Here is a 12660-nt window from a genome sequence, read left to right on the forward strand (position 1 = left end):
GTGTTGTTTTAATTTTCCTTTAAAAGTATTGGAAGTATTTTAAAGTATCGGCTTGACTAGTTCCACATTAGGTGCCATCATGACAGGCTAAGTTTTGGGTCGTGACAAGTTGGTATCAAAGCCTAGGTTAGATAGGTCTCACGAGTCATGAGAAAGTTTAGTAGAGTCTTGCAGATCGGTATGGAGACGTCTGTACTTATCTTTCAGAGGCTGCCGAACCCTTAGGCAACTTCATATTCTTGTATTCTTGTCGTGCAGATTTGTTGATTTTGGGAACTAAACTTCTGTTGTTCTATTCTCTCACAGATGATGAGGACACGTGCTACCGGACAGGACAGACAACCACCAGTACCACAAGCTAGGGCCATGAGAGGTCGAGGTTGCGGTAGGGGCAGAGGTGCAGCTCGTACAACAGTTAGAGCAGCGCCTGCAGATCCACCAGTTGCTCTAGCTCTAGAACATGTACCAGATACGGTTGAGCCAGTGGGGCCAACTCAGGCACCTTGCCCATTGTGATTCCAGGCCTTCAGGAGGCTTTGGCTCAGATTCTGACTGTGTGCACCAGCCTTGCTCATGCGGTCTCTGTTCCAGCCGCAGCAGCCACTTCTCGGGCTGGGGGAGGTACTCAGACTCCCACCGCCCGTATGCCAGAGCAGGTGATGCAGGGACTTCAGACTCTAAGGGTACTACCAGCCCAGAAGGTTGTAGTTGCTCAGGCCCAGGTGGGTCCTGAGCAAGACTGTATGAACCATGACTAGATAATGTACCATGGTTGATATTGCTTGGCAGATAGATATGGTCCGTAGCCAGGAGCGTGAGGAGAGAGAAGCCAAGAGGCCTCGAGGTTCGGGTGGTTTCGGTGGTGTTCCTTCTGGGGGCAGTCCTACCACAACAGGGGTCGTCCTTATAGACCTGCTCAAATGACTCGCCTAGTTCACCGTGGTGCATTATCTAGTCATGGTTCATACAGTGCTCGTTAGGGTCAGTCATCTCTCAGAGCCCTTCCAGCTCAGAGTTCGTCTGGTGCTCAATCGGTTCAGGGTTCCTCTATGTCAGGTCCTTCAGCAGTTATCCCGGTACTTGGGTCCCCCTTCAGTCCCCACCACCATCACCAAGGAGTTGCTTCGAGTGCGGGGAGTTTGCGCATTTGTGGAGGCGGTGTCCTCATCGCCCGGGAAGGCCTGTGCAGCATAGGAGTAAGGCTATGACTTCCACAATAGTTACTTCACCCCCCGCCCAGCCAGCTCGGGGTAGGGCCCAGGCATCTAGAGTTCGCCCTAGTGGGGGAGGTCGATCAGGTGGCGGTCAGGCCTGATTCTATGTTATTCCTGCCAGGCCAGATAATGTTGCTTCAGATGCAGTAATCACAGGTATTGTCTCAGTATGCCACAGGGATGCTTCTGTATTATTTGGCCCTGGTTCTACTTATTCGTCTGTATCATCATAATTGCTCATTATATGGATATGCCCTATGAGTCCTTAGTTTTATCTGTTCACGTATCTACGTCAGTGGGCGATACTGTTGTTGTGGATCGTATATATTGGTCGTGTGTAGTGACTATTGGGGGATTGGAGACTAGAGTTGATCTCTCATTACTTAGTATGGTTTATTTAGATGTGATCTTGGGTATGGATTGTTGTCTCCATGTCATGTTGTTCTGGATTGTCACGCTATGAGCGTGACATTGGCGATGTCGGGGTTGTCAAGGATTGAGTGGAGAGGTTTTCTAGACTATGTTCCCAGTAGAGTGATTTCATATTTGAAGGCTCAGCGGATGGTTGGGAAGGGTTGTTTATCTTATTTGGCCTTTGTGAGAGATGTTGGTGCTGATACCCCTACTATTGATTCAGTTCCGATGGTGCGAGATTTCCTGGATGTGTTTCCTGCAAACTTTTCGGGCATGCTGTCCGACAGGGATATTGACTTTGGTATTGACTTGGTGCTGGGCACTCGGCCCATTTCTATTCCTCCTTATCGTATGGCACCGGCCGAGTTGAAGGAATTGAAAGAGCAGCTTCAGGAACTTCTTGATAAGGGGTTTATTAGGCCCAGTGTATCGCCTTGGGGTGCACCTGTTCTGTTTGTGAAGAAGAAGGATGGTACTATGCGGATGTGCATCGACTATAGGTAGTTGAACAAAGTTACAATCAAGAACAAGTATCCTTTTCCGCGTACTGATGATCTATTTGACCAGCTTCAGGGAGCTAGAGTGTTCTCTAAGATTGATCTGAGGTCTGGGTATCACCAGTTGAAGATTCGGGACTCAGATATTCTAAAGACAGAATTCAGGACCCGTTATGGTTACTATGAGTTCCTCGTGATGTCTTTTGGGCTGACCAACGCCCCATTAGCGTTCATGCATATGATGAACAGTGTATTTCAGCCTTATCTCAACTCGATTGTCATAGTATTCATTGATGATATCCTGGTGTACTCTCATAGCCAGGAGGAGCATGCCCAGCATTTGAGGATTGTGTTGCAATGGTTGAGGGAGGAGAAGCTTTATGCCAAGTTGTCCAAGTGTGAGTTTTGGATCAGTTCGGTGGCGTTCTTGGGCACGTGGTGTCCAGTGAGGAGATCCAGGTGGATCCAAAGAAGATAGAGACGGTTCAGAGTTGGCCCAGACCGTCCTCAGCTACGAAGATTTGGAGCTTTCTCAGCTTGGTCGGTTATTAACATCGCTTCGTGGAGGGTTTCTCGTCTATTGCATCGCCTTTGACCAAACTGACCCAAAAGGGTGCTACTTTCAGGTGGTCAGATGAGTGTGAAGAGAGCTTTTAGAAGCTCAAGACTGCCTTGACCACATCTCCATTTCTAGTTTTGCCTTTAGCTTCAGGCTCCTATACAGTATTGTGATGCTTCTCGGATCGACATTGGGTAGAGTGATTGCTTATGATTCACGCCAGTTGAATCCCTATGAGAAGAACTATCTTGTCTATGATTTGGAGTTGGCTTCCATCGTTCATGAATTGAAGATTTGGAGACATTATCTCTACGGTGTGTCTTGTGAGGTATTTATGGATCATCAGAGTCTCCAACACTTGTTCAAACAAAAGGATCTAAATTTGAGGCAATGGAGATGGTTGGAGCTGCTGAATGATTATGATATCACCATTCTGTATCATCCCGGGAAGGCCAATATGGTGGCCGATGCCTTGAGTAGAAAGGCGGTTAGTATGGGTAGCCTTGCATTCATTCATGTTGGTGAGAGACTACTTGCAGTTGATGTTCAGGCCTTGGCCAACCAGTGTCTATCATTTCAGATTGGGCCATGCAATTTACATTGCAGTTTTAGAGAGCAGTACAACAAGAATTGGGCACTCAGGTTGAGTTGAGTACATCATTTCACCCTCAGACAGACGGTCAGTCCGAGCGCACTATTCAAATATTGGAGGACATGCTACACACTTGTGACATTGACTTTGGGGGTTCATGGGATCAGTTTCTACCGCTCGGAGAGTTTGCCTACAACAACAGCTACCAGTAGAGCATTCAGATGGCTCCGTATGAGGCATTGTATGGGAGACGGTGTTGATCACCGGTGGGTTGGTTTGAGCCGGGTGAGACTAGGCTATTGGGTACTGACACAGTCTAGACAGAAGAGTTACGCTGATAGGAAGGTTCGTGATGTTGCTTTCATGGTTGGGAAGAAGGTACTGCTCGAGGTTTCACCCATGAAGGGTGTTATGAGGTTCGGGAAGCAGGGCAAGTTAAGCCCTCGGTGTATCAGGCCATTTGAGGTACTTCAGAGCATCGGAGAGGTGGCTTACCAGCTTGCCTTGCCACTTAGTTTGTCGATTGTGCATCCAGTGTTTCATGTTTCTATGCTCCAGAAGTATGTCGGCGATCCGTCTCATGTTTTGGATTTCAGCACGGTTCAGTTGGATGGTAATATGACTTATGATGTGGAGCCGGTGGCCATTTTGGATCGGCATGTTCGAAAGTTGAGTTCAAAGAACATAGCTTCAGTGAAGGTGCAGTGAAGAGGTCAGCCAGTTGAGGAGGCTACTTGGGAGACCGAGCGGGAAACACGGAGCAGATATGCACCCTATTTGAGACTCCAGGTATGTTTCTAGACCCGTTCAAGGACGAACATTTGTTTAATAGGGGGAGGATGTAACGAACCGGCCGGTATTTTTGAAAGTTGTATCCCCGTTCCCCATTTACTGCTTATTTTGTGCTTTATAGCTGCTTTGACATGCAGCGCCCGAGTTGCCTTGGAATTTTCGGGCAATTTCCCATGCTTGACATAATCGATGATCTCATTCCTCCAATCCCAGACTAAATTAGTAGCATTTACCTCGTTTAGCTATCTGCATCCGAGACCGAGTGCATCAATTGTACTAATGTCCCGAACTCTGATCCCTTCATTTTTGTTGATGAGCCGAGGTTAGCCAGTGCGTCCGCTTCTGCATTTTCTTCCCTCGGGATATGAGTAATCGACCGCTCCCAAAATCGAGCCAGCAGAGCCTGAACCTTCACCATGTATTATTGCATGTGCTCCTCTTTAGTTTCAAAGATCCGGTAGACCTGATTTACCACCAGCTGTGAGTCGCACTTGATTTATAGGACCTCGGAATCTAGTCCCCGGGCCAGTTCGAGTCCTGCAATCAAAGCCTCATAGTCTGCTTCATTGTTAGTTAAAGGGACCGTTCTGATGGCTTGCATTAAGGTTTCTCCTGAAGGCGTGGTTAATGCTATGCCAAGCCTGGACTCTTTTACGTTGGAGGCTCCTTCCGTATATAAGGCCCAAACTCACAATGCCGACTCTGACACCATTACTGCCTTTTTGGTTGCTAGAAGCAGAAATCCCAGACTGAAATCGGCCACAAAGTCAACCAAGACTTGTAATTTAATCGCAGTCCTTGGTTTATATTCTATGTCAAATTCACTCATTTCGACGGCCCATTTAGCTAACCTACCTGATAGTTCGGGTTTGTGAAGGATGTTCCGTAGGGAAATATGGTCATCACAACTATCGGTGACATTGGAAGTAAGGCCTCAGCTTCCGAGTGGCGATTACGAGAGCTAAGGCCAAATTTTCCAAATGCGGGTAGAGAGTTTCTGCTTTCGTTAAAATCTTAGTAACGTAATAAATAAGAAATTGCGTACTGTCGTCCTTCCAGGCTAAAACCGCACTTACTGCTACTTCCGAGACTGCAAGGTAGACCAACAGTTTTTACCTTCCTTCAGTTTAGAAAGTAAAGGAGGTCTTGAAAAGTACCTTTTCAAATCTCTCAAAGCCTGATGGCATTTCGGGGTCCATTCGAAGTTATTTTTCTTTTTAAGCGGTGCGAAGAAACGGTGGAATTTCTTTGATGACCGGGAAATGAACCTGCTCAAAGCGACCAATCTCCCTGTGAGCCTTTGGACTTATTTCATGCTTGACAGCTGGTTCGGGTTGTCTTTGATTAGGGTTGCTTATCGGGCGGATTGGGCAGTTATTTACTCTTAACGGTTTGGCTTATCGGTAATCGACTTTTAAATGTATTAATCCGCTAGCCACCCGATAAGATATCGGGCGGATTGGTATCGGTTTAGCTCTTATCGGGCGGTTTATCAGCCTAATTCAATCTATATTCAATCAGAATTACTAGAAAATATGCACCTACAAACGGAGTACTAATTCAGAACCCATATGGGAGTGTTAATCCATGTCTCGCTGTAGCTCCCTTACAAATTGAAAACTCACTTAGTTCATGTTTACGACTAAGATTTCAGGCGCATCATCTTTCATCAGGTGTTCGTAATATTCATTGTTCATGCCTGATGACGTCAAAATCCACTACTAAAAAGTAAATGGACACGGTCGCATGCAATATGATTTACCCAACTATGAGTCGGGTAATAGAATCATGTTAAGCAATTCAAAACACTGCAATTGAGCCTAAAAATCAGGTTGAACGGGCCCGGGAAGACACTTTTGCACAGATTCTGCAGCTACTGGTTTTGACCCTCCGGACCACTCCGACCTGCTCAAATCAACTCCAAAAAATCTAAAACTTGGCAGATTAGTCAAAAATAATATACTGAGCTATTCTAAAAAAGAAAATTTCAAAAATGACTAAAATTTTTGTAAAACGATGGGTTGCCTCCCACCAAGCGCCGCATTTAACATCGTGGCACGACGCAAACAACTTTACCACTTTTCTCGCCACTTGGATGATATGAACTGGGAACCTAGCTTGGAATCAAGCTTGTGACCACGAGCGATGGGGGGGTGGTAAGTCGATGATCAAGCCAATCCTTAAATTCTTCATTTTGCACTTCTTGGCTCTCATGTGAGGAATGTCATTTTGTTTTCTTGTTTCCTCAAACTGTAAAATGTATGGTATGAGTTTTTCCTCCTCGCAATCCTCCATTGATTCGTGTAGTTCAACTTCCATATCACCACACAATTTCAATGTTGAAAAATGCTTGGAATGTGACTTCAAGCCTTCACTTTGCAATTTTTCTATTTTGACATCCTCTTTTCCCCCCGGATTAGAGTCAATATCAACCACATTTTCATTTATACCGGTCGACTCTAATTTCACATTTTTCTTGGCATCTCTAACAATTATGGAGTCGGTTGGCGGATGTTCAATTCTTGATTCCTCGAAGTAAAGCTCACTTTCTTCCTCGGAATTGGACTCTTCTTGGCTTCCTTCCACACTCTCAAGTTGGTGGGCATAGTGAGCCTCAACCAATATTTGCATTTGATCCTCCAACTTGCGGATATGTTCATCATTGTAATTCAAGCTTTGTTTCAAGTCCTCGAGTGCAATGTTTTGCTTCTCCTCATTTTCAAGAATGGTCTCCAACATGAGCATCATTTTCTCATTTTGAGCATTTGAGATTGAGAGTTCTTCTTGGTTTTGATCAAGTGCCAAGCAAGGATTTTTAATTTCAATCTCCAAGGAAGGTTTTTGGCTATCATTCACTTCCGAGGCTTTTTGAACCCTTAAGGCTTCGATCATTTCATCCATTTGTGAGTGCAACCTTTCAAGTGCCAAGTCATTTTGAAGACTATTCTCCAAAAGCTCCTCCAAGGCATTTTGCTCCTTGTTTCCTTCTCCAAGTAAACACTCCAACATAAGCTTGAACTCTCCACTTTGGCCATGCTCAACTTCTTCCACTTCCAGCCCTATAATTCTCATCACAAAAAGTAGAATCATCATAGTGGGTGCTTGGGGAAGGGAATGACAAATAAGCACAATCATCCCAATGACCATTTTGAAAACCACACTTATCACAAATACTCCACTCATAGGGTTGAGATTGTGCGCACAATCCACCCCCGGGAGAATTCAAAAATTTTGCCACGAATGTGGTCCTCCACAATAAGGACAAGGGTCATCAAAGTATGAACAACTACCATCCGACCAATTTTCATTATATGATGCCATTTTTTTTCTCAAAAAAAAGTAAGAAAATAAACAAGAAACAAACAAGAAAAATAATTACACAAATGTTCACAAGTTTGGATCAAAGCACTTTCGCTTATTTCTCAAACAACCTAAATTACGCCAAATTGTTCCCCGGCAACGGCACCAATTTTGATGACGTCCAAATCCACTACTAAAAAGTAAATGGACACGGTCGCATGCAATATAATTTACCCAACTATGAGTCGGGGTCGAATCCCACAGAGAACAATGTGTAGGCGATTAGGAATGTAAGAAAATTATCATTTATCGCGCAATGCCAAACAATAAGAATTTATTTTGAAAGTGTTTTATATCTAAATGCGGAAATGTAAACCAACCTAGAAAGCAAGTAAAATGATCAATGGCTACAAGTATGAATGCATCGGGAATTACACTCAAGTAACTATCCAATGTATTTCACGATTTTACAAATATGAGCGAGTTTATGTTAATTAGTCACGGATAATAATTCTTAATTAGCTTCTTCCGAAGACTAACAAGACTTCCTAATTGAATTATCCCTAAAACAATTAGAAGATTAAGCACACCCGGAATGGCTACAAGTAGTTCAATCCTATCCCTAGGTAGAATCTATAAAATGAGGGTTAACGCCTCAAGTTCTTGTTAATTAATCATTCCCAACCCCAAATTATCTTTTTCAAAATTAATTCGGAGTTAATGGGCGAGTCCTAGGGTTAGCTAATCCCTTTGGAAACATTAAAGAACAAGAATAATTAAAGAAACAATAACTCACTTCATAAATGGATAAAAATCATTCAATACATAAGCACAACAAGGTATTTAATCCACACTTTAAACATGAGTATTTCCATAAACAAGATTCAAGTGTTGGAAATAATACTACACACTTAAATATTCAATACAAAGCAAGGAAATGAAGAAATAAACATAGATGGGTAAGAAATCCTTAACCACAAGTTTGAAATCTTCAAGACCCAAGTGTGTGTGCGAAACCCTAGCTTCAATACTTGTTCTCTCTAGCCCTAAGAACTGAAAATAAGCCAAAGATATGCCAAAGATCTCTCAAAAGTCTGCTTGGATGAGTATAAAAATGGTTTGGGATTTAGAAAATGTGAAATGACTAATTTGCCAAATCTGATGCCCGACTTTCGCATCTGCGGAACAATTCACGCAGATGCAGTTCCGCAGATGCGGATTACTTAATGCAGAAGCGAAATACCTTTGTACAACACTGTTTCGCAGCTGCGGTGCAAAAGTCGCAGAAGCGACTTCGCATAAGCGAAATTATAACCGCAGATGCGATTTCTTCCATACTCGGCCATTTCCTCAGAAGCGTGTATTCACTCGCAAAAGCGGGATCGCTTCTGCGTCTTCTCCTCCGCAGAAGCGGAATATTCCAATACAAGCCTTTACCGCAGAAGCGGTTGTTTCCACGCAGAAGCGGGATCGCTTCTGCGACAAGTCTTCCGCAGAAGCGGAATCACTGGAAGATTTTGCATGCTTTCACTCTCTTTTGCTCAATTCCACTTCAATTCAATTCAAATCACTTCGTAGCATCATTTACCTGAAAATCTAACAATACACACCATAAACAACCTCATATTATAGTTAAAGGGCATAAAAGCTAAGGAAAAGAGACTAGATTGAGTGGTAAAATCACCACTCATCAATGCCTGAAAAAGACATCTCTGCGCCCTCACCTATATCGTAAAATTGATGCATTGGCTAACTTATCTTGTCCAGTTCAGTGTTGTTGCATCCTTTATGCATTATGCCTGAGAAAGACTTGTTTATAATGTAATACTACTTCCTCTGTATGAGTATTCCAAACCATTTGTATGCTTGAATTTGATTCTGAACTTTCTGCCTTTTCTAAAGTAATTAACAAGGATTATGTTACATATTTTTTCATAATTCTGATTATTTAGGAATTAGGCGTTAGAACTTAGAGATAGAGTACTGGAAGAGTGGAAGATTGAAGTGGAAGGGTTTTTGATATTTAATATATATATGGACAAAAATGATTTTATATATATATATATATATATATATATATATATATATATATATTCTTAACGGGTTAACGAATTATCCGTTAAGAAAATTGAATAATCCGCCCCTAAATCGATAAGCCGTTAATGAAAAAATTTCAATCCGTTCCCCGTCTGTTAAACCGTTAACCCGATACCATCCGTTAAACCGTTAACCCGATACCAATAAGCCATTAAGCTTCAGTTTCGGTTCGATTTTTGGTTTCGGTTCGATTTTGAACACCCCTATCTTTGATGGCCTTGATCTTATCGGGGTTTACCTCAATCCCCCTTTGCGATACCAGAAATCCCAAGAACTTGCCGGAGCTGACCCCGGACGCGCACTTCTCGGGGTTAGGCTTCATGTTATGCTTCCTTAGGATGTCAAAAGTTTCTTGCAGATGCTTAAGGTGGTCACCTACATTCAAAGACTTAATGAACATATCATCTATATAAACTTCCATAGTTTTCCCTATTTATTTTTCAAACATCTTGTTTACGAGCCGTTGATAAGTGGCTCCGACGTTCTTCAACTCGAAGGGCATCACATTAGAGCAATATGTGCCAAAATTCATTATAAATGAAGTCTTTTCCTGATCCTCCGGTTCATCTTAATTTGGTTGTACCAGGAATAAGCATCAATGAAACTCATTAACTCGTGCTCGGCCGTCGCATCAATCATTTGATCGATGTTTGGCAGTGGGAACGAGTCTTTCGGGCACGCCTTATTCAGGTCCTTATAATCTACATACATGTGAATTATATTGTTCTTCTTAGGAACTAATACTACATTAGCTATTCAGTCTGGATACATGACCTCTCGGATCAAACAGATATCAAGTAAACGAGTTACCTCTTCTTTGACGAATTTATTCTTGGCCTTCGCAATAGGGTGTTTCTTTTGTCTCACCGGAGGGATGTTGGGATCCAAACTTAGCTTGTGTACGGCCACCTCCGTTGGGATACCTGTCATGTACGCATGCGACTAAGCAAAACAATCGACATTAAACTTAAGAAATTCAATAAAGCAAGACATGAGCTCGGGGTGCAGTCCTGTCCCCAAGTGAAATTTCCTTTCTAAGAACTCTTCAAACAATGCAACTTGCACAAGCTCTTCCGTCGTGGATTTTGTTGCATCCGTCTCTTCTGGTACCTGTAAATACCCCGGCACCTGATAAGATTCCGACGCTATTGCCCTTGGGCTAACTTCATTCGATTCGGGAGTGGGTGCCGGTTCCTGTAATTTCTATGTCGCGTGCTCCTTCCCTTTGGTACTAGAGAGAGAAATCGCATTCATCTCCCTCGCCGCCAGTTGGCCTCCCCTTATCAGTTTAATTCCTTCAGGCGTTGGAAATTTCAACAACCGATGATACGTTAATGGTACAACTCTCATTTAGTGCAATCATGGTCTTCCCAGAATAATATTATATCCCATATCACCATCCTTCACTTCAAAAAGAGTTGTTTTCATCACCCCTTCAACATTCATGGGCAACAAAATCTCTCCTCAAGTTGTCACGCTCGCAAGGTTGAATCCAGCGAGGAGTTTTGTGGCCGGAATTGCTTCCGGTGAGTTTAGCTTGCTCCAATACTCTCCATTGTATGATAATGGCCGAACTTCCTAAATCCACTTGAACACATTTGATTTTAAAGTCTAGCACATTTAAAGAAATTACCAATGCGTCGTTGTGCGGTAGCAACAATCCATCTGCGTCCTCCTCCCTGAAATTGATGTCATATTCAACAACTTCCCGGAGACTCTTGCTATGGGTTAACGATACTTTTGTCTTTTTTGTTGTCGAGAAGGTGACCTCATTGATCTCGTTCCCCCCGAGGATCAAGTTGATCATTTGGCGCGAAGGATTTTCTCCTGCATTCGAGGGTTCCACATTATACCGGTTGCGATCGTATTTGTTCTTGGCCCGGTCACTTAAGAATTCTCTAAGATGCCCATTCTTCAGTAGTGTCGCCACTTCTTCCTGGAGATGTCTGCAGTCCCCGGTCCGGTGGCCATTCGTCCCGTGGTATTCACACCACAGTTGGGATCCCTCTAGCTCGGATCGGATCTCATCAGCTCCAGGAACTGTGCTTCTTTGATGTTTCTCATAGCTGATACCAACTCTACTACACTGACGTTGAAATTGTATTCTGATAGCTTGGGGTAGTAAGGATCCCGCGTGCCTGACGCTTCTTCGTCCTGCAATGATCTATTGTTCTGATGACGATCAGTCCTTCTGTTAGTGACATAACCTGTCTGCTGATCGAAAGCCTTTGTCGCGGCCTTCGGTCCGTTTGTAGGGCAAAAAATCGGCCCCTTGAAGACCGTCTATCCATGTCGAAATCGTCTTTTGATTTTTCTTTATTCTTCTCCCGTCCTTTTGCCGACAACAGGAAGCCAACCTGCTCATCTTCGATCCTTATCTTTGACTCGAACCGGCTGTGGAAATCCGCCCAAGTCGTTGCTTGAAACTTAAGCAAGCTTTCCTTCAGTTTCTGGGAAGCGTCTGAACTTCTCAAATTCAGACCCTTAATGAATGCTTCAGCCGCCCATTCATCCGGAACAGCCGAAAACAACATCATCTCCTTTTGGAACCAGGTAACGAACTCCTGCAGCAACTCGGATTCTCCTTGTACAATTCTGAATATGTCGGCCTTTCAGGCCTGCACTTTTCTATCCCCAACATGAGCCCTAATTAAAGAATCTGCGAGCATCACAAAGGAATCTATGGAATGCTCGGGTAACAGCAAATACCAAGGCTCCCCTCGTGAGAGACTCTCCAAATTTCTTCAAAACAGATTCAATCTCGTGAGGAGCTAAATCATTCCCCTTCACCATCGTTGTATAGGTGGTAATATGCTCCTGAGTGTCTGAAGTTCCATCATACTTTGGCACATCGGGCATTTTAAACCGCTTCGGGATTAACTCTAGTGTCGTGCTTGGTTTGTACAACAACTAAGTATACTTCTTTGAGTCCGGACCTTTCAGCACCGGTGGTGTGCCCGGGATTTGGTCAATGCGGGCGTTCACTTCTCTCATAAAGCGTAAGAGTTCATTCTTGAAGGGACCGTTTTCATTATTGGGGCCGGATCTGCTCCCACTGCCCCATCGGAACCAACCTTGCCCCTGGGGGTATTATTATTGTGAGCACGTGATTTTTGCCACGCTTAAATTACTCCTATAAATTCCTTAGAATTAGAATTTTTCTTTTATTATTTAAATTTTAGGAATTAATTGCGT

The 12660-nt window shown here is 43.5% G+C and overlaps 1 protein-coding gene across 1 annotated transcript; it reads right to left on the bottom strand.

Moving 5' to 3' along the window:
• Positions 1-10900: 10900 nt before the first annotated feature.
• Positions 10901-12324, bottom strand: LOC109216886. The gene is made up of 3 exons (XM_019381106.1): positions 12175-12324; positions 11673-12029; positions 10901-11551 (listed from the first exon to the last, which is right to left on the bottom strand). Exons 1-3 carry the CDS (start codon positions 12322-12324, stop codon positions 10901-10903), a joined length of 1158 nt encoding a protein of 385 aa, XP_019236651.1.
• Positions 12325-12660: the final 336 nt, after the last annotated feature.

The sequence above is a fragment of the Nicotiana attenuata genome, unplaced genomic scaffold (assembly GCF_001879085.1).
Source record: "Nicotiana attenuata strain UT unplaced genomic scaffold, NIATTr2, whole genome shotgun sequence".
Lineage (NCBI taxonomy): Eukaryota > Viridiplantae > Streptophyta > Magnoliopsida > Solanales > Solanaceae > Nicotiana > Nicotiana attenuata.